This window comes from Papilio xuthus, unplaced genomic scaffold (genome assembly GCF_000836235.2).
Source record: "Papilio xuthus unplaced genomic scaffold, Pxut_1.1 DF825946.1, whole genome shotgun sequence".
Lineage (NCBI taxonomy): Eukaryota > Metazoa > Arthropoda > Insecta > Lepidoptera > Papilionidae > Papilio > Papilio xuthus.
Window position 1 is genome coordinate 2,410,117 of NW_013532703.1, and position 21,473 is coordinate 2,431,589.

At 32.6% G+C, this 21,473-nt stretch overlaps 2 protein-coding genes across 2 annotated transcripts in view; one reads left to right on the top strand and one right to left on the bottom strand.

The window, feature by feature from the left end:
• The window catches only part of pio (zona pellucida domain-containing protein piopio), a 34,342-nt gene extending 30,848 nt beyond the window's left edge, over positions 1-3,494 (top strand). The window contains exons 6-10 of the mRNA XM_013321260.1: positions 420-498; positions 645-787; positions 1,039-1,195; positions 1,721-1,858; positions 2,281-3,494. Coding sequence (XP_013176714.1) covers positions 420-498; positions 645-787; positions 1,039-1,195; positions 1,721-1,858; positions 2,281-2,478 — 715 coding nt within the window. The 3' untranslated portion in view covers positions 2,479-3,494. The remainder of the gene's footprint in view (positions 1-419; positions 499-644; positions 788-1,038; positions 1,196-1,720; positions 1,859-2,280) is intronic.
• A 2,738-nt stretch (positions 3,495-6,232) lies between these two features.
• Nadk2 (NAD kinase 2, mitochondrial) lies at positions 6,233-21,293 on the bottom strand. The gene is made up of 11 exons (XM_013321707.1): positions 20,956-21,293; positions 15,267-15,408; positions 13,344-13,508; positions 11,418-11,519; positions 11,015-11,123; positions 10,156-10,265; positions 9,373-9,493; positions 8,893-9,026; positions 8,001-8,140; positions 7,300-7,425; positions 6,233-6,749 (listed from the first exon to the last, which is right to left on the bottom strand). Exons 1-11 carry the CDS (start codon positions 21,002-21,004, stop codon positions 6,631-6,633), a joined length of 1,317 nt encoding a protein of 438 aa, XP_013177161.1. The 5' UTR covers positions 21,005-21,293; the 3' UTR covers positions 6,233-6,630.
• Between the last annotated feature and the right edge of the window lie 180 nt (positions 21,294-21,473).

Sequence of the window (21,473 nt, forward strand, 5' to 3'; positions counted from 1 at the left end):
CAATAACAATCCAGAAATATATACCAAGATTACTGACTTTCATTTTGTCGTCAGTTCCTTTTTGTTTTTAAATGTGGGTAGTCAAAAGATATAATGCCAGAAACTTCGGTATATTTCCCTACTTTCTGTGTCAACATCGCAAGGTTAAAAGGGAATTTCAGTTAATGTAGTTTAGTTCGATTAAGGTAAAAATAACTGCTCAGTAGGTTAAGGTTTAAACTGGGTTAAGGTCGAACCTGACCGCTAACATACGCTTTGCGGTTTACTTCCTTCTGTAAGACAAAACTATTATATTATGAAATATAACATTATATAATATTATACTGGTCCTGTATGTATTCAATACATTGTTTTAATTCCTAAGAACGACTTAAGATTTTTTGATTAAATTAATGTAAAGCCTAAATTTATAATTACAGCGAAGAGTTTGATGAAGACTCGGGTCTACTGCCGTCAGTCACCATGAAGATTTACAAAGGTGACCCCGAGGACAATGAGGTAATAACATGTTCTGAGAATTATATTTCTAATCTCGTGGATAAGGGCTCCATTTCGACTTCATCGCTTACGTACAACCTCTTAAGTACTACCAAAGAAGTTGAATGTGTTATACACATAAAACACTACTAAGTTGTAATGCGCAGGTGGCATCGAACGTACGCATCGGAGACACGCTGACATTGCTGGTGTCACTGGAAAAGCAGCGGCGCTTCGGGTTACTGGTGTCTGAATGTGCAGTCCGCGACGGACTTGGCTGGGCTGAGCAGAGTCTCATAGCAGACGATGGGTTAGATTTTTTTGTCGAATTACATTACTATTATATATTTAACTAATTAGATCAGAAAAGTACAATGACCTTACTAAATTTGGTTAGATAAGTGAACTGTTAGTTTACTTATTTTAGAAAAAAACCTTTTGACTGTTAAATTAGTTGGGTAGTCGCTTAAAATCCAATCATTTGTATGTGTGTTTTCATGTAAGTTGTCAGACAAAATTGTATTTAGATTAACCATTAAATACCTCTTGATAACGTTTCAGATGTCCACTGGACGGCGAGATAATGGGTCAGTTCCAGTATTCACGCGAGCGGCAGGAGGCGCGCGTATCCTTCCCTGCGCACAAGTTCCCATACACTGCCAGCGTCTACTACACGTGCGAGGTCAAATTGTGCGACCTCAATCACCCTACTGATTGTGTGAGTATACTTTAGTCATTTTAAAGCATTTAACACGTTCCATGCCACTACGATTTTTTCAAGAAAATAAACTCGCCAGTGTAATCTATAGTTTATTGAATCAATAGCAATTTATGTTCTTAATGAACAGAAGTTAAAAGTTAAAAGAAAAATGTATTTCTAGTGACATCATTAAATCTGCATGTCAAAAATTCCAAATTGTATTAACCTTTAACTGTTTACACAGACCCGAGCTCAAAGTGAAGTAGATTTCTTGTCGAAAATAATATTGAGCTTTATACGATTGAAACGAGTTTTGCATATCTTTTTCATAAAGAGGAAGCCGTAAGATGATGAGAAAGATGTGATAAGAAAAATTTAAACTTTTTTCAATTGTGTAAAGCTCAATTTTATTTTCAATAAAATCTTCACTGCTCTCCTTAATCGAAGCTTAATCGTACTCGGTAGTTAAATAAAAATATCTTCGCATTATCTTATCGATATCTCTGTAAAGTAATAAATAAATCTTCACTATTGATATTACAGGAACCATGTGCGCACAAGAAGGGCAAGCGATTACGTCGTCAGTCAGAAGAGGGCGCGCCTGCCACTGTTGAAGTGTTCTCCGGATTGTACGTGAACGAGGCAGACTCGCCGGAAAACGATGAGGTCACCAGCGAGAAGGTAACATTGCCTTTGAAACACTGCGTTTGAGTGACGTCATTGAAATTAATTTTATGTCTCACAAAGATGTTAAACAATTGAGCAATCTGTAAAAGATTAACTGCACTACCTTAGTCTTATTTGTATGCTAAATCTCCACTAAGCGCACTTTTAGTAACCATTAAACGACTAAAAGTGCTACAATTAATATGAAAAAAGTCTCACAGATTTCAATTGATCAATTTTTATCCTTAATCGAAACTATTTTTGTAATCTCTAGCAAATCGAACTCAGAATGTCAGAGATGTTTCTTACCACGGAACTCCTGAAAACCTTTATGGATTTGAATAAAATTTGGTACAGAGATGGTCTGGAATATCACATAATTAACTTTTTTTATTCAAGGCAAAGTCCTAGACGATAGCTAATTTTTTACTTTACAGAAAGAAGACGAGATCTGCATATCGCAACGTAACTTTGCGATCGGTATTTGCATCGCGGGCGTCATTCTTATGATCTGTGTGATCGCAGCCATAGCGTTCATATTAGCTCGTCGCCGCAATCCCAAGACGTACTCTCGCACCGGCAGCTCCCTCTACAGTGGACCTTACACAAACACCGGCTACTCGCATACGAGTTAAATCACTAAAACATCGAATTAGATTATCGTGTGATATTATTAGATCTATTGAAAATACACAAAGCCCTCTTTTGACAGCTAAAAGCATTATATGAAACTATAATCGATTAATGTCGGTATAAAACAAAATCGATTTTCGAAATCGATCGATGACAGCTGTCAAAATTGGTCTTTATTAATATTTTGTAGCGAATTATTTTCTTATTGCAATTGATATTTTTCCGTTTGCAATTTTGAATACTTAAAAGTCTACGGAGAAATTTTTAACGTGGATTTAAACTGCCGAAGAAATTACACAAAAATATATTATTATCTCAGATTTTTCAAAGAAAATAAAAGAGATAATATATTTTTGTACGTTTCAGTAGTGCCAACCTACGGTAGTATTACGTTCGATTTGAAATAAAGTGAGCTCTTGTACTTTATGCTACGGAAAATAGGTTCATAAAATTGTTGTATTCAATAACAACGATTCAGTCATATTATAAGTACTTAGTTTACCAATAGTTTATTTTAAGGCTTACCATAATAAAAATGTAATATTTTATATTATTGTGATAAATGGTAAATCGCATATATCCATCCTGATATGATTTTTTTTTAATAATTAATATTAAAATAATAAAAAGGTTGCCTTGCATTACGTAATAGTTACAATGGTGATTAGTAATTAACAAAATAGCTGCCTAAATATTTTTGTTTATTAAAAAAAGTATACAAAGCCTAAAAAGAACTATAATACTTACACTATGGTATTAGTGTAATATAGTTGTGTAAGCATTTTAGTTATTTCCCCCTAAAATAACTAAGTTTATTTCCGATACATATTTATACTAGAAGTCTGTAGTCGAGTTTTGATAATTTTAATATTTTTCATCAAATACGCCATAGACAATTTGCACGGTGGCGGGAACTGGTTTCTTTCAAACGGTTTGCGGTCACTTCCACACGTTCATAGAGTAATAAACAAATAGAATAGTCGATCATAACTCACGAAATTTGTAACAGATAAAAAAAATGCTAAGCTTACCTTAGAATTTCACTGCCATGAGTCTTGTATTGAATATTGCCGTCTCTGTTTTGTCAAAGGGAAAGAAAGGGACATCAACGTAGTGTATGTGAACTTCTATTGTTATACTGTAATTACATATTACTCTGTGAACACTTGCAGTAGATAAATTGAATCATGGATGCCATATTTTTAAGGTATATGTTTATTATAGGATAATCGTTGGTGTACTGCCATTCCGTCCGATATCGGTGCTATAATGTATCTGGGCTTATTTTTAAGTTACATTTATATTGCTTTACCTGTAACAACGAATCTCGATATTTGTTTCATAATTACTCCATTGTTCTTTTTTTTGTTTAACTAATTACATTTTTTACTACATTCTTAATACAATGGGGTTCTGGAACGATATCGAATGTTTATGATAAACTGTGTACGAATTTTTTAACAAATATACTGACTTCGAAAAATTATTTCTTTTATTTTTACCTGTTTTTCGATGTTTTACATCGAAATTCTAAAGGAAAAGCTGGCAACACTTACAGTTTGAGTGTTGCCAGCCGTTATAAAAAATAAAAAGGAGTAATAGACAAATAGAAAACACAATTAATGATTATTCATAATTATATCTTTAAATCATATAACAGGTACATTTAAATAAAGTTAAAACTGGATAAGCGAGATACCTAAGCGACAGTTATTCAAAAATCCGAAGCTAGAAACTAGGGCTAGATAGAAAGATAGCAGTATCTTAGATCAAAACCATTACCAAATTTGATAATTAACTGCGACCAAATAAAAAAATTGTTGAATAAATTGTAAAATGACATTTAATTATAACAAGTAAAAACAGTTCGTAATTCTTCACAGATTAACAATTCCTAATTCACTTCGTATTGCCATTATAAAAAAATAAAAAGCTTAAATACTAAATTATTATATCTCGTTCATTAAATCTTACTTGTGACATATTTACATTTTTCATATATAGGAACAAATTGTATTGACCAAATAAAACATATAAAATGTATGGATATACACTGACATGCAAAAAAAAAAGTTAAATATAATAATTGTGACCTTTACTTAAATGACAAGGAAGACTTGATTCTACAGCTTAAACATAAATTATACTTATTATAAATAGAGAAATATTTATATATAAATACAACATAAAACTAAATAAATCAACATAACCTATAAATTGTGACATTTACAAGTTTTATGAATAAACAAGATGCAGTACTTTTTTTTCCTTTATTATTTGTATCATCATCATCATCAGCTCACTCTATACGTCCCCACCGAGGGGCTCGGAGCCTACCCTAAGTTAAGGGTGATTAGGCCATAATCAAGCACGCTGGCCCAGTGCGGGTTGGTTGACTTCACACATATCTTTGAATTTCTTCTCAGATATGTGCAAGTTGCATCACGATGTTTTCCTTCACCGTAAGAACGTCGGATAAATGTACATATGTAAATCGGAAATCGAAAAACACATTGATACATGGTGGGATTCAAACCCAGGACCTGCAGATTGCAAGTCAAGTCCTTGACCACTGAGCCACCGACGCTCTTTTATTATTTGTATAATAAAACTAAATAAACAAACTTGGCGACGCTCAGTAGCTGCCAACAGAAAGGCAATTGGGCTGACATAGCCCGAGACCAAACGCAGAGCCCAAGATAGAGCGAACTGGTGGCGCACTGTGGACATCCTCAGCCCCACTACGAGGACATAGGACTTTAAGTCAAGTAAGTAAAACTACATCAAAACACAAAATAGGTTTTATGTATTAAGGATAGCTAATATTATAAAGTTTTATTTATGCAAATATTTAAATGTTTACCGATGGACCCATCAGCCTATCGAAAATTCGAACTGACGAATTAACCGTGAGTTTTCGAGACCAAAATCCCTATTTAAAACATATTGTTATCTCTGTTTTTGTCAAAGATAATGACAGAGATGACGATATGTTTCATACAGAGATTTTGATGTCAAAAAATCAGGGTCAGTCGGTTCAATGTAACTTGAATTTCAGTCTAACAGTTAAGGTACACATTTCTTTACAAAATGAAAGTTGGAATAAATCATAATATTATGCCTTTATCTAGTATTTCTACAATTAATACTCGTGCAATACCTTTGCAGCACTCATACATGGATAGGCTATAATCTGTGGGATTGTGTTCCTCTTTGATTTGCGCCATTTTGGCGCTGATGGTTGCGGTTGGTAATAGTGGTGAGGATATGAACTAATAATAGACATATATCTGTCAAGAATTTCAACAGAAGCGTAAGTAGGAACGAAAAAAAGTTGTAATTTGCAAGAAATTACCTATCCATTTATCTATGTAGTGTATTGTCGATATTTCTTATTCCCAACATGTATTTTTCTTTATAATCCATCGCTTACTCTTTCTATTATACGATGAAAGAAAGAGACAAACGTTTAAGTACCTACAATTTTCAAACACTTAACACAGACAATGTTTTTTTAATTTACTATAAAGGCATTGCACTTATTTTCTAATTTCAGTCTTAAACTAATAAAAAAAATTGCAACTGGATAATTCTAGTTACTAGCATACAATAATAAATATTTGTTATAACTAATAAAAACATTTCAATCAACATGAGAATGTTCATCATCAGCTCACTATACATCCCCACTGGCCTACCCTAGGTCAGGAGTTTGATATAGAATGTTCTTAATTTAAATTTAATTTTATTTTTATAATTTCCCAACACCTTTTAATATAATTAAAAGATTACTGAAATAATAAATCACGTACAAAATTATTTACTTTTTATACTTAAATATAAAAGAAAGCACAATTTGTAGGTTATCTGTGAGCGCGACAGTGTCCCTGATGACACAGACTCGAACTGTTCTATGTTCAAACATTTCTAAAAATTTTTTATATTTTAAGTTGGTAAACCTTTTTAAAAATAATTACAAAAATTGGACTTTATGGTCTATCATTCCTGTCATAGATCAAGATTTTTTTTTTTTAATGGCGCTGGTTTCTCCTACTTTAATCTTCCAGTTTTCCCTTCATTAAAAGGAAGATTTTCCGAAGAACTCACCCCTGATTTAATTAGCCTTTATTTTCAATATATTCGTTTTTAGTTGATCAGTAGGGTAATGTGTCGTCCATATGCACGGTCATAAGCGAATCCTCAGGGTGGACTGTGAGTGCGGCTTGTGTTCCATCGTTGAAAGGAAACGATACGCTGCCATCTATCACTAAACCTGACAACAAAATAGAGAATTTTAAACAGAGATACACCTGAATTCGCCAAAATAGCGAAGCGACTGGTTCCTATAGACATCCGCAATTGTAGATGCATTGGCTACCTTAAATAAAAGGAGGGGGACGTACAGAAAGGAGCTATTTCCCTTTCCTATACGTCCTTTCCTACGGCAAATCCACTTTCCATTTCTGTCCTTTCCTTATAAGAGGAGTGGGAAGGAAAATAGGACTAATATTAGCAATCTGGAACTCATCAGAGTGTGCACGAAATTGCTTCCACTTTAGGCGTGTCTTCTGGAAGTCTTGGTATTGCATAAATTGAGTCCATTCATTCAACAGATGTTCCTCACGTCTCCAACTATGTAAAAACTTTATGTTTTTGCCTTTATTTAATCAACTAGCTATCGACTGCAAATCCGTTCGCGCGGAATCAAAAAAAACCTTATTAGGTATTTTTTTTAATTCCGCGGTAGTATTCTTCCTATAACTTCTAGACATCCATCCATCCATCCATGTAAACATTTGCATTTTATTAGTTAGTTTGTTTACCAGCATCAGTGCAGTGAGAGCGCACGCGCACGGCGGCGGCGCGGTCACGTACACGCAGTCCGCGCGGTACGGGCCACTCCTCGAACGTTATGTACTCCCGCACTGAGTACGCCAGCTGATCTGAATCTGAGGAACAAATACAATGTATTACATAAACAGATCGCATCTTTTTTTAAATAAAATATTAGCAGTTTTTGTTTCAATTTACTAATATTTCTTGCACTGTCGCAACTAAGCTCTACGCTTGTTAGGACATGCTTTATGACAATAGTCAAAATGGATTTGAATCCTCGGAAATCCGTATCCTTAACCGTTAGGCTATTGGCGCTTCAATATAACAATTATATTATTTATTCACTATATCGTTAACAAACCTAATTTAAATTTATTGGTTAATTGGCTACCAAAGGAGATCTGCTAGACTTTTTTTCATAGTTAGTATATATTAAAAGTTATTAACCAATTGAAACATTTACCGTCGGTTTCTGAGACCAAAATCTTTGTATGAAATATATCGTCATCCCTATCTTCTTTGATAGAACAGACTTACTATGTTTAAAACGGGGATTGATCTCAGAAACCCACGATAGATATTTCTATTTGTTATTGATAAGGATACTATTAAATTATTTTACAGAAATTCATTAATTTCAATTATAGTGTCCAGTTAAATGTTTTTAAAAATATAATAAAAAATTGACCTGGTGCAAACATCAGCTTCTGGTTATATCTCTCTGCGACCTCTCTCGCACGTTCCACGCTCGTCTCCAACTTTACATCAAACTCTTCACCCAATATCTTCATCAGCTCCAGCACTGAGTGCGTCCTCAAGCAGTTGATGCTAATTAAATCAATATTTTTTTTATTTTTCATTGGAAATAAAAAGTAACAAAATCAATTTAATCTCCAATTAAACCATTCTGCTATGTTTTATTCATGTGATATCGCTATAAGCAATAAGGATAAACTGCCACACTCACAGTCGTTAAAAATTACTTAAGCTATCTCTTAGTATTGCTAAGATTAAACTAGAGGGCGCCATAGTAGTCGTGTAATGATTGAAAGAAATATAGAATTTATACTATACTAACTGTCACCCGTGACTCCGTCCGCGATGAATGAAAAAATAATTAAATGAGTAGCCTATGTGTTCTTTCAGACTATGTTATACATCTATGCCAAATTACAGTAGGATCCATGCAGCCATTCTGGCGATACCTTCAAACAAACATCCATCCATCCAAACATTCGCATTTATAATATTAGTAAGATTTATCCGTTGTACAAACTCTAATCAAAACTTAAAACGGTTGAAAAAACTACAATTTTCGCAAAATTTTATGTATAACATTTTATTTGCATCTGTTTATTTAAGTTTTCAATTAAAACAAAGAATAATTTACTAACATACAATCTTACTAATATAATAAATGCGAATATTTGGATGGATGAAGTTAAAAGCGATCTCCAGTAACGGCTGTATGGATCTCGATAAAATTTGACATAGATGTAGAACAATCTGGAAGGCACACATATGCTTTTTTTAATACCGCTCAGACGTAGTCGCGGGCAACAGCTAGTATTGCTACATACCTAAAATGCCATGAGGTGCTGCCAGTGCCCGTAGTGACGCACAGGCCGGAGCTCTTGGTGTGCGTCCATTGACCATTGTCGATCTGCAGCCGTAGCAGCGACACTCGCGACGTCACGCTCTCTCCTATGAACACCTGTATGACAGAGAAAGAGATGACTATATTGCAAACAAAACCTATCTTACAAGATATGAACAATAAAAATTTTACTATATTTTTAAAATTTAATCGAATAGAAGATTTTGGCTTTATGAAACTTAAAATAAAATATTAAAAAGATATTAAAATACGTTATATTTGGTGAATATATTTAAAATATGTATTAAATTTTGCTATTTATTACAATTTTTTTGTGTTTATTCTAGAATTATTTAGTCATTCTAAAAAAAGCGATAAGCTTTTATATATGTTATTTTTCACAAAATATTAAAAAAAAACAAGATTTTACATGACAAGTTTAAGAAAATAGTATTTATTTTACCTCATTGAGGGCTAAGAAGGGCAACACTTTAGTAGATAAAGTGGGGCTATTGGCAGCGGTGACGTCATGCTCTCTTGTATGTGCGTCTTGATTTTCATGAATATTAGACATCGGCGGGTACCTACCACAAATATACTAAATTTTACACATTAAAATAAAAAAAATAGAGAACTGTTGTAAACTGTACAGTCGGAAATACATCTGTTTTCATATTTCGTGGAATGTAGGCAGAATATTAAAATAATATATTAGCAAAATTAACAAAAAAACGTTTTGATACGTAATCGAAATCAATAGAAAAGAGAAATTATAATTACATATCATCATCATCAGCTCACTATACGTCCCCACCGAGGGGCTCGGAGCCTACCCTAAGTTAAGGGTGACTAGGCCATAGTCAACCACGCTGGCCCAGTGCGGGTTGGTTGACTTCACACACATCTTTGAATTGATTCGCAGATATGTGCAGGTTGCATCACGATGTTTTCCTTCACCGTAAGAATGTAAATCGGATATCGAAAAAGACATTGGTACATGTCGGGATTCGAACCCAGGACCTGCAGATTGCAAGTCAAGTGCTTGACCACTGAGCCACCGACGGTCTCATAATTACATAAAGTAAGTCTATTATTTATTTGTCTACGAGTTAGGAAATTTTTAGTGATAACGATACGAATTTTATTTCAAATAAGTTATTATTATACATCGTTATAAAGGTAAAATTATTAATTAATGTTTTAAAGTAATTTCCATTAAGTTTAATAATATTTTATGTACACTGACCTGCAGTAGTGCAAAGTGTGAAGGTCTACAGGGGTGATGGTGTCCAGGACTTTAGCCTCACAAGTGATAGTCGTACGTATCCTGGACCGACGCATCCATCTAAATCTACCCTAAACACGTACAATTTCTATATTACTTGATGATTTTTAGGGTTCCGTACCACAGAGGAAAAAAACGGAACCCTTATAGGATCACTTTGTTGTCCTTCCGTCTGTCAAGACCCTTTTTCTCAAAAACGCGTGAAGGTATCAAGCTGGAATTTATTTCTTATATTAATAGGCAAACGAGCAAGCGCTGCCCAGGCAGTTTTTCTTTAAGTTTAAAAAGATGGCGTTATTAAATTGTCACGATTTTGTGACGCCAAAAGAAAACTATCTTACACGTGTTATTGTTGCGTGGTTGTAATTCAAAATAGTCTCACGACTTATTTTACTGTCGCCATGAGAAACATTTATAAGACCTAAAGTTATTACTAAAACTAAATCTACACTAAGGGGAATCTTTTAACGACTATTAATAACAAAATCATTTAATAAGGTATCTGAATAACGACTGCTCTGATCTCCTTGAAATTTCGCATAGATGCCTTTTTAGTCTGCGCGGACGGAGTAACAGCCGGCAGCTAATCTATGCTAATATTGTAAAGCGGAAGAGTTTGTTTGTTTGTTTAAACACGCTAATTTCAGGAACTATTGGTCCGATTTGAAAAATTCTTTTTTTATTGGATAGTCCATTTATAGAGGAAGGCTTAAAGCTATATAGCATTACGTTGCGTCAAATAGTTTTTTGAATTCCGCGCGGACCGAGTAACGGGCGGCAGTTAGTTTTACATAAATTCGAATTCGTTTGTATTATTTACCTCTTTTAAAGCATGCAGCGCACCTTTAACGTCATTAGAACACCAAGTGGGTAAGCAGAGACGACCCACCGACTTGTGAGGGAAACTGTTGAAGCCAATCACTGGCTTGCTGAAAATGACACACAGATTAAAAACAGGCAAACCATCTGAGGAAAGACAACTTAATAATAAAATATGTAAATTTATCACTAGCATTTTAAGTAAAAAAAAATACGGACGTAACGTAATGGTTAAATAATAGCAATACATTGTTTAAAAAAATTATTACAATACATACAGGCGCTTTAATTCCAATCTTTGTTGGCAGTTCAATGCAGACTTTAAAAAGAACTAGTTTTTTTTCTTTCAAGAAAGCTAAAGAAAATTAAATAAGAAATTTCATTCAATTTATTATAAAACTCACTTGGCATCTCTAACTCTGGAAGCGGCTAGAAGGAAAGTACCGTCACCTCCACAAGGCACGACCACATCGCACCAATTAATTAACTCGTCGTTGTATGTCAACCTGTTGATTAAAGTTGCAATAAAACCACTGCCTTATAAATGTTAAAAACTATAGTGACCTGTGCTATGTTTTGCTCTATTATACTGTACAGTCAGCTGCATATATATGTATACATTTACAAAACTAGAAATTTATATACGCAATCGGTTTCAAAAATACAAATGCGTGTATTTATCATTAGCACGTATTTTTGGTAGCATACTAATATACATGCATATATAGTTTTAAACTTAAAGGTTTATAAAAGGGACTGATTGTTTATAAATGTATACATATTTATGAAGCTGACTGTACTGTCCAGTGCTGTGCTGTTGTTCTGTGGTGTGTTTTTATTTCGATAGAGATAAAACAATGAGATATAGTAACTGAATTGAATGAACAAGAATGTCATGTTTAAACATCTTTAAAAAGGCCTTAAATATGTTATGAATTAACAAACACAACATAACGTAGAATCTTGGTTATAACTTCAGATATGGTAAAAGATAATTTTAAAATAGTTTTCTCATACATTTATTCTTGTATTATTTACTTTGTACAATCATATGATTCTAGAAACAGTCAGTTTTTGCCGCTTATCAGAAATTATTTATATATTTTTTGTACATACAATTGTTTTGCAAAGTGAATGACTGTATGACATTTTAACCTCAAATATAAATAATGAAAAAAAAATGTTTTTTTTGTAAATTTTAAACATCTATTTTATTATAACCTTGACTATTATACCAGGTTTCTCTGTATTAAAGGAACGTCGTTGGCTCAGGGGTCAAGCACTTGACTTGCAATCTGCAAGTCCTAGGTTCGAATCCCGCCATATACCAATGTGTTTTTCGATTTACGATTTACATATGTGTATTGATCCGACGTTCTTACGGTGAAGGAAAACATCGTGATGCAACCTTCACATATCTGTGAAGAAATTCAAAGACATGTGCAGTCAACCAACACGCTCTTGACCAGCGTGGTTGACTATGGACTAATCACCCTTAACTTTGGGTAGGCTCCGAGACATTCAGCGGGGACGTATAGTGAGCTGATGATGATGATGAATTACTAGTAAATTATAAAAGTACTAAAGAAAAAATTATGAATAGAATGGAATAAGGACAAAAACTTACTTAATCTATTAGATATGATTCAACGGGGGGCTTGAAAGTGAACAGGTGAAGCACAGATAACCTTGGAAAGATAGTTTTATCAAAAAAACCTTTTAAGTATTTAATAATGACGTTCAGTTTGGAATGTTATCATTGTTAACGGACCACGAAATTATTCTGCGACCCGTGATCAAGTGGGGACAACTAAATAGCAAATAATTTATGAATCAATAGTGTTAACTTAAATTTTTTTGCACATTCAAAAGAAGTTTTTGTATGCCTAACTTCAAAACAAATGCCTGTACAAATGTGCAAAGTTCTTGAAAATATTCCTATGCTAAATTGGTATTACATAGTTTAAAACTATTTTCCATCGTTTCTAATGACGTTCGAACAGTATAGATTAGAGGTATTCTTTTTCAATTTTTGCTTTTGAACTAATTGAGAAAGATTTGGCTCCTGTACTACCCTAGTTCAGGAGCCAAGGCTCCCAATATTGTGTAGTGAGTATTATAATGAAGCATTTATTTATTAAAAAAAAAGAAATGTCTGAGAAAATCGCTACTAAACTACTAGATTCCAACAAATAATAAAAATATTATTTAAATAAAATCACTTTTACTGACCCTACCTGTTTTTTGTGTGTACTATGACGTCACAATAAAGCGTAGATTCCCGGACTTTATTTATTACATAGTGTATTGAAATATAGAATGTATATTACCTGCTGGCCATTTCAACTTGATGACCCATTTCCCGCAATCGTTTCGCGACATTCTCTTCGAATGCTTTCTGTTCTTTGTGGTTGGCCAGCATTGAGTCGTAATCTGAGCCTCGCTTTCTGAGTACTGTCTCCAATTCACTGTCCGATATATAATCGTGGCTATGTCTGTAAAGAATACGAAGCTTTAATACTACAAAATCTGAGTTTTACAGAACTTAATCTTATATATATATAAAAGAAAGTCGTGTTAGTTACACTATTTATAACTCAAGAACGGCTTTACCGATATGGCTGAAAATAAAAGAGAGTGAATAGATGGAGGAAGGAAGTTGAGCGAGGCAATGCGACGCCGACCTCATAATACACTTAGATAAGTTGCGCCTGAGGGAGCTTGAAAATCGGTGAGGAGGTAGCTTAGAGCCAGGAGACGGACATAGGATACTATTATATTTATTATTTTTTTCGAATTTATGTCTTGAAGAGCCGCTTTTTATTTAACTTACTAATATTATAAATGTGAATGTTTAGATGGATGTGATGTTGGATGGATAGGTGTTTGAAGATATCTCTAGAACGGCTGAAAAGATCTCGATTAAATTTGGCATACGTTTAGAACATAGTCTGAAAGAACACATAGGCTAATTAATTTTTATATATATCCACGCGGATTAAGTCGCGGGCGACAGGTAGTATAAGAATAAAAAACAACCAATTGAAATCATTGATATTAATTCTTCTCTATAATAGATTCACAGATTCAGGCAAGATCACTTTCGTATGATAAATTCGTAGTATCACTAAAAGTGTTAAACATTCAGGCCAAATAGAAATTTGACGGATTGCAAAGTAACCCTAACGAGCCTCCCGTAGCCTACATAAAGGATATTGTCCTACAATGAATTACGTTATTGCAATAGTAATTGGTGATAAAAAATGTTCGATAAGATATCGTTGGATTAATATTTATCATGAAAGACACTTTCAAATTTAAAGACGTAATTATGTGTTTTTCTTTAGTACAACTGATGTTAGATAACGTGCGATTTTAATTTCGTAAAAATTTTAAAAAATCAGACAGCCAGGAACGGATTTTCGAAGTAACAAAAATAAAAAATAATACAGATGAATTGAACCTCCTTTTTTTGAAGTCTGTTAAAAAAATATTATTGAGTTTTATGCATTTTTTGACATTAGTAGTTAGAATCCTTCGGCGCGAATGTCGCGCAAGGGTCACAATGATTAGTGAGGGGATATAAACGTCGACATTTTAGTAAGGCTAGTGTTGCGCCAGTACACCGGCACAGTGCCGGATTTTCTTCCTAACAATACCTAGCAAGTACACTTAAACCTGCTGTCAAACCGATATTGTATTTGGTTTGTCAATTTACTGTATAATAAATTTAAAAAAATGTACTAAATGAGAAAAATAATACAAGATAATAGAAAATTATTTATCAAATGTTTACAAAATAAATGCATATAATGTGTTATTAACATGCTTTTATAATTACTTAATCTGTGTTTATGTTTTAAAATACTACTTTGACCTCATAATATCGTGTAATGGGAATTCCCATAGTCAATTACATTTAAATATTTATCCCACTATATAGAACACGAGACAAAAGATTAAGGAGAAAACATATAAAGTACTTTTTGTATACTCTTTGTTTTTTTTTGTAATTTAATTATTATTATATGTTACACGATACTCTCCCAAATCGATATACCCTTTTATCCAACTATTTTGATAAGCATCTGTAGCATTCCTTGCGTTATATTTGGCACGTTTACATACCGACACGTGCTGCCGGTCCAAAGGTCTAACATCGAGTGACCCCCTCACTCCGGCATATAATTATGACGTGTGTGCTCGAGACAAACAACACATTTATGCATGCATTATAGTATCAATTACTTTACCTTTCGTACTCGTATCGCGTAACTTTGGAAACAATAAGGCACTTGTCCATCTTGAGTCGTGTATTACCATCTTTGGAGCCATGACGTCTTGTAGACGAGCCCGGCAGCAATCGTTCACTTAGCTCTTTATTCTGTCGGAGACCTGAAAAAGCACAGATTAAAAATTGTATAAAAAATGCAAACAACATCAATGTTCATTTTTAAAAAATAACATTTTCGGTTATTATGTAATGGATAAGAAGGAAAATGCTAAAACATGCTTTCAAAAATCTGTTTTTTTTGTATCAATGCTTCGGCTATAGAAACCTTCTCTTTAACTATAGAAGTAACATACGCCTTATTTTTATAGAAAAGTGGAATGTAATAAGTTTGATTGTTTGTCCTGAATAACTATCTTTACACATGGTCACCCTATTGCGGCGCCAGTTGCATATGCGAACTGATAATATGGTTGATGACACGGACTGCAATAATAATGATTATTTGACTTAAATAACTTTGTTTTTTCACATGGTCACCCTATTTATACGGCGCCAGTCGCTTATGTGACGACAAATTCAGTCTATGTATCATCATAAGTAAACAAAGTACCAGACGGAAAAACATCTTACTAACCTTACGAATATTATAAAAGCGAATATTTGAATGGATGGATGTTTGTTAGAAGGTATCCAGAAGAGCGAAATGGATCTCGCTGAAATTCGGCATAGATGTAGAACATATCCTAGAAAAACACATGTGCTACTAATCAAGTTTTGTTTTAATTCCGCGCAGACGGAGTCGCGGGCGACAACTAGTAACATAATTAGACTAATGTAATCAAATTGAAAAAATATGCGCTTAATAACTTAAACAAGCTTATGTTATTTAATCCAACATAAGAGATGCGTATTTTTATTTCTTGATATATTGCGTCATAAGATGATAATGAAACATAATAATGATATGAGAAATAGGTCAAACGCAAGAAAAAACATTTTCTAGATTAATCTACGCCATTGCGTACGTAAAATACCTATAATTTGTCATTATAAATTATACGTATTTTATCACATTCGCATTTTTGTAACGTTGATATAATCAAATAGACGTAAAGTATTAGATAACTAGCTATCGCCTGCGAATCCGTCCGCGAGAAAAAAAAACTATAATAAATGAGTAGTTGATGTGTTCTTCCAGCCTATGTTCTACATATGTGCCAAATTTCATCAAGATATGGTGAGCCGTTCCGAAGATACCTTCAAACAAACATCCATCTATCCAAATGTTCACATTTATAATAAGCAAGATAAGTAAAAAGATTAATGTTATCCATTAGAATAAACAAAGGAAATTACCAGACAATCAAATCAAATAAAGAAAACTTTAGCTGTATCATGCGTATTATTTCTATAAATCACGCGACTAACATTACATATTGTAAAGCGTCAATAACAAATGCTTAAAACACGTGCAAAATTATATTAAACACTAGCTATCGCCCGCGACTCCGTCCGCGTGGATATATAAAAGAAACATAATTAGTGTAGCCCACCCATCCATCCACATCACATCTATCTAAACATTCGCATTTATAATATCAGTAAGTTAAATAAAAAGCAGCTCTTCAAGGCATGAATTCAAAAAAAATGAATAAATAGTATCCTATGTCCGTCTCTTGGCTCTAAGCTACCTCCTCACCAATTTTCAGTCATATCGGTAAAGCCGTTCTTTAGTTATAAATAGTGTAACTAACACGACTTACTTTTATATATATATACTAGTGGACCCGACAGACGTTGTCCTGTCTACACGTCTTTAATTCGAATATTATTTAAATTTGACACTGCGATGGTAGCGCCGTCTGTCGGATCCAATGTAAAACATTCCAAAATCAACAACTACTAATAAATTAAAAATTAATTAAAAAAAACATTGTCCAGCGGATAAAATTGTGAATCTAAACCATTCCCAGATCCCCTTGAACACACGCACGCCCCTTGAACGCAAAATTTCATCAAAATCGGTCCAGTCGTTTGAGAGAAGTTCAGTGACATACACATTCACAGAAGAATTATATATATAAAGATATTTGTCTATGAAATTATCACGTTCTATTTTATAAGTTCATTATCAAATCATTCTAGTATTTATATAACATATTGATAATGTAACTCGCTATATTAATAATTTTTATTTCAAACAAATTTAACATTGAATTGATAAAATTATTTCGACTAATCAAAATTTAAAAAGTTTTAAATTACAAATTATTTTTTTAGTAATAAGACTGTTATTAATTTGATTTATAAACAATTTATGGTTATCATTAATTTGTGTGTTGTGTGTGTTCTAAATATTTTTTTATTTTTCTTAGACTTTTGTTTTTTTGAACATATCAGTCCCATAACATTCAACTTAGGTATTAATTACAACTACAAGTATACAAGTATGCAACAAAACAAAAAAAAACAAGCAATAAATATTAATGTGGGGTCCAACTGCAGTTATACTCATATAACTACAGTCTATATTCCTTACAACAATATTGTAACAAAGATAAAAAATATTGTTGCCCGGGGCGGTGGATATACAAGGGCACCATTTAAAAACAGGGCATTGTACAAATTGGTGGAGCTAAAACGAGCATGAGGTTCGGTGACTCAGGGGTCAACTTGACTTGCAACCTGCAGGTCCTGGGTTCGAATCCCGCCATGTATCAATATGTTTTTCAATTTCCGATTTACATATGAACATTTATCCGACGTTCTTACTTTGAAGGTAAACATCGTGATACAACCTCACACATATCTGAGAAAAAATTCAAAGATATGTGTGAAGTCAACCAACCCAAACTTGGCCAGCGTTAACTATAGCCTAATCACCCTTAACTTAGGGTAGGCTCCGAGCCTCTCGGTGGGGACGTATAATGAGCTGATGATGATGATAATGATGAAAACGAGCATTGTGAATAGTCACAAGTGAATTAAATATAGAGATTTATTTTGTAAATATAGGAAGTCTTGAACCATATATGACGTAAACATTATCAAATAGATAAGAGAACCACGTTCAAGTATATCATTCATAATTAACTATTATCTAAAGTTCGAGCAATTGTAACATGACAACGAATTCGCGAATCGTAGATATGTAATAACAACGCAACGAGCATGTTCTGATAAAAATAAAACACCAATGACCCAATGGCATGTGAATAATGTTAAACGAGATAGCGGTATATAGAATTTTTCCACTGATACTTATTACATTCCAAATAAAGACTTGTCCGGTAAAAAGTAGTTCTCAGATCGTCCACAAGGGCCAGAGTGTATCTTGTAAATAACGCAATACTCATGTGGAATGGAATTTTATTGACAAATATTGACTTGTAGCAAATGTCAGACTAAAGATAGAGTTAAGCAAACATTATAAATAAAAATATCTTATTTTCTACAGAAAAACAGGATTCTAGACAGGGAACTAGATTCTTTTTATAGCATGCAATAATTGTGGAAAACCCAATATGTTTCCAATCGCCGGGGTGCTCACTAATGAAACAAACACAACAAAACATATTGTTGTACCTCTCATTATGTTAAAATAAATAGAGATTAAAATATGGGCTCTATATTTGTATGAAGAATATATTCAGTGAAAAAAAATTTTTTGTAAAATCACTCTTTGACCTGTAATTAAAACATTACCAATAAATATTATATTGTATTGTATATTTTTCTACAAATACTTAGGTAGTGGAAATCCACAGTTAAAAAAATGAAAGGAAAATTAAATGAGATTGATCAGAAAAACGGAAATTAGACCTCAACAGAAATTGTGCTATCTGTTTGATTCAATTGAGAAAAACTTTACAGCAAATATGTTTAAATTAATTACAATTTGATTAGATAACATAGTAAATTTGTATAACACTAATTATTCATTTGATAGGTTAAAGGAACAGATCTATTCAACGGAAACAAGAATTAACTGGTTTGCCACGAGTAAAGCATGAATTAAAATAATGATGCTTTAATAAACATTACATATTAGGTTGATAAAGTGAAATCATGATTATTTGAACACTAGCTGTGGCCTGCAACTCCACCCTATGTGTTCTTCCAGATTACATTCTACATATGTGCCAAATTTTTGCTTTCTTCTAGTTAACATTTCCATGCATGAAAACATGAACTGAATGATAATTAACTTTATTCTAGCCATGATCATTATCACAATTTATTTTAGGTTTAAAGATACCATCAAAAACAAATTTACAAAATCGGAGCACCAGGGGAGGAGTTAAGCCGTAACATACAAAAAAAAGAACACAGACAAATTGATAACCTCTTTCTTTTTGAAGTCGGCTAAAAAACTAAAGTATCAAAAACTTTTATAATGCATAACATTCATAGAAACAAACCTATTATGTACATATAAAGAACATTTATTTACTAGTGTTATTGCAAGTTATATCTGATAAATATAAGTGTAGTGTCATTGAAAATATTATTTGTCATACACTTGTTTACTTTTATAAATAGCTTGCAATAATAAATTGCTATGTCTAACATAATTTTAGTACCAGTGGGTAATTATATATTATGAATAAAAGCAATTATGTATTTCTAGTACTAAATACTAATATGTATTACTGTAGTCTATATGAAGGAAAAAACATGAACTAAACAATTATTAATTGGCAGCAGTTGTACACAACTTCATGCACATGGAATTTAAAAAAAAACTAGTAATAAAGCCTATGTCAGCTGGGGATAGTATAGCTTCCCAATAGTAAAAAAAAAATTTAATTAACTCAGTAGTTTGGAGCCTTTTAATGTAAATAAACAATCAAATCTTTATATTATTAGTTAATTGATGTTATTATGTTAAGTCAATATTAAAGGGATGACTGCAAATGTACTTGAACAGTAGACTAAAAGCGAAAGAAAGAGAGAGAATTTAAAATCATGCATCTGTTTCACATTGTTGAAAGATATAATACGAATGTTTTTCTATATTAGGTCAATTGAAATGTCAATGTTTTCCATCCATTATCATTGTAGAGTAAACAAAACATCATTATATTTATAACCACGAATTGCCACTGTTGTAACACCTGTTAATAAACATTTCTTCATTCATTCATATCTTTGTTCTTTCTCAAAGAATAAGTTACTTTACATATGTAGTTACTCGCAATAATTAATCAAGACAAGTTGTATTTTATCAATAAAATAAAAAGTTTAAATAAATTCCTGATAACAAGTTTACTTTTTTTATTTTTTATACTAGGAAGCCCATACTTAACAACATAATATATTATTATTTGAGTCAATTTACTTGACATTATAAATGTATAAAACAACACTAAGGTACTCAGGAAATGCAATGAAGGTCGTGAGAATGAAAACATTTACTCATTGATATGAACTTGCTAATACATAAATGTCATATCTATATTTTATTTATTTATACTTAGTTTCTTTATTACTGGTTATATGTATACATTTATGTAATTTAAAATTATATGAATAAATATATTTCATCTTTATTGTTTTAGTAAAGTATACCAAAACTTGTCTTATTTTATTCACTTATTATTAAAATGCGTTTAAAGTAAATGTAAATGCAATTTAAAGTTTAAATTACTATAATAATAAAGTGTTTACTATCATTAAACATTTAATTAAATAGAATTAATACTCACGACGAAGTCCTTTTGCTATTGACACAGAAAAGTTATTTAATACTGACATTATACACAATTATAAACTCGATTATGAAAGTCCACAAAAATTGCTTTGCTCTCTTATCACTAAGAAAAGATGTATACTATCGTCAACGATTCCAAGCGCACTGAAGCTGAAGCCAACACACTATTTATCAACAACAGCAGGCGTGGCGATTTCATGCACAATCTTATATTCGATGTGTAATTAATAATGATAACGTATCTATAAAAGATATAAATTTTACATATGAATAAGAAGTACTCGATCGCGGACATTTCAACAATTTGTGCCAATTTCAATTTTGGTCAAATTGTGTCAATTTGATTAAAGAGAAAGACAAGAAATGTCATTTATTGCCACAGATTATATTTCACAGATCTTATAAGGATCATATTTTTCGTTTTGAAACGTGAAGTCGTTATAATTTTATCCGCGTGGCGCTAGTGTTTGTCCAATCAATCGAAGTCGTCATACGAAATCTTTGCGGCAATTA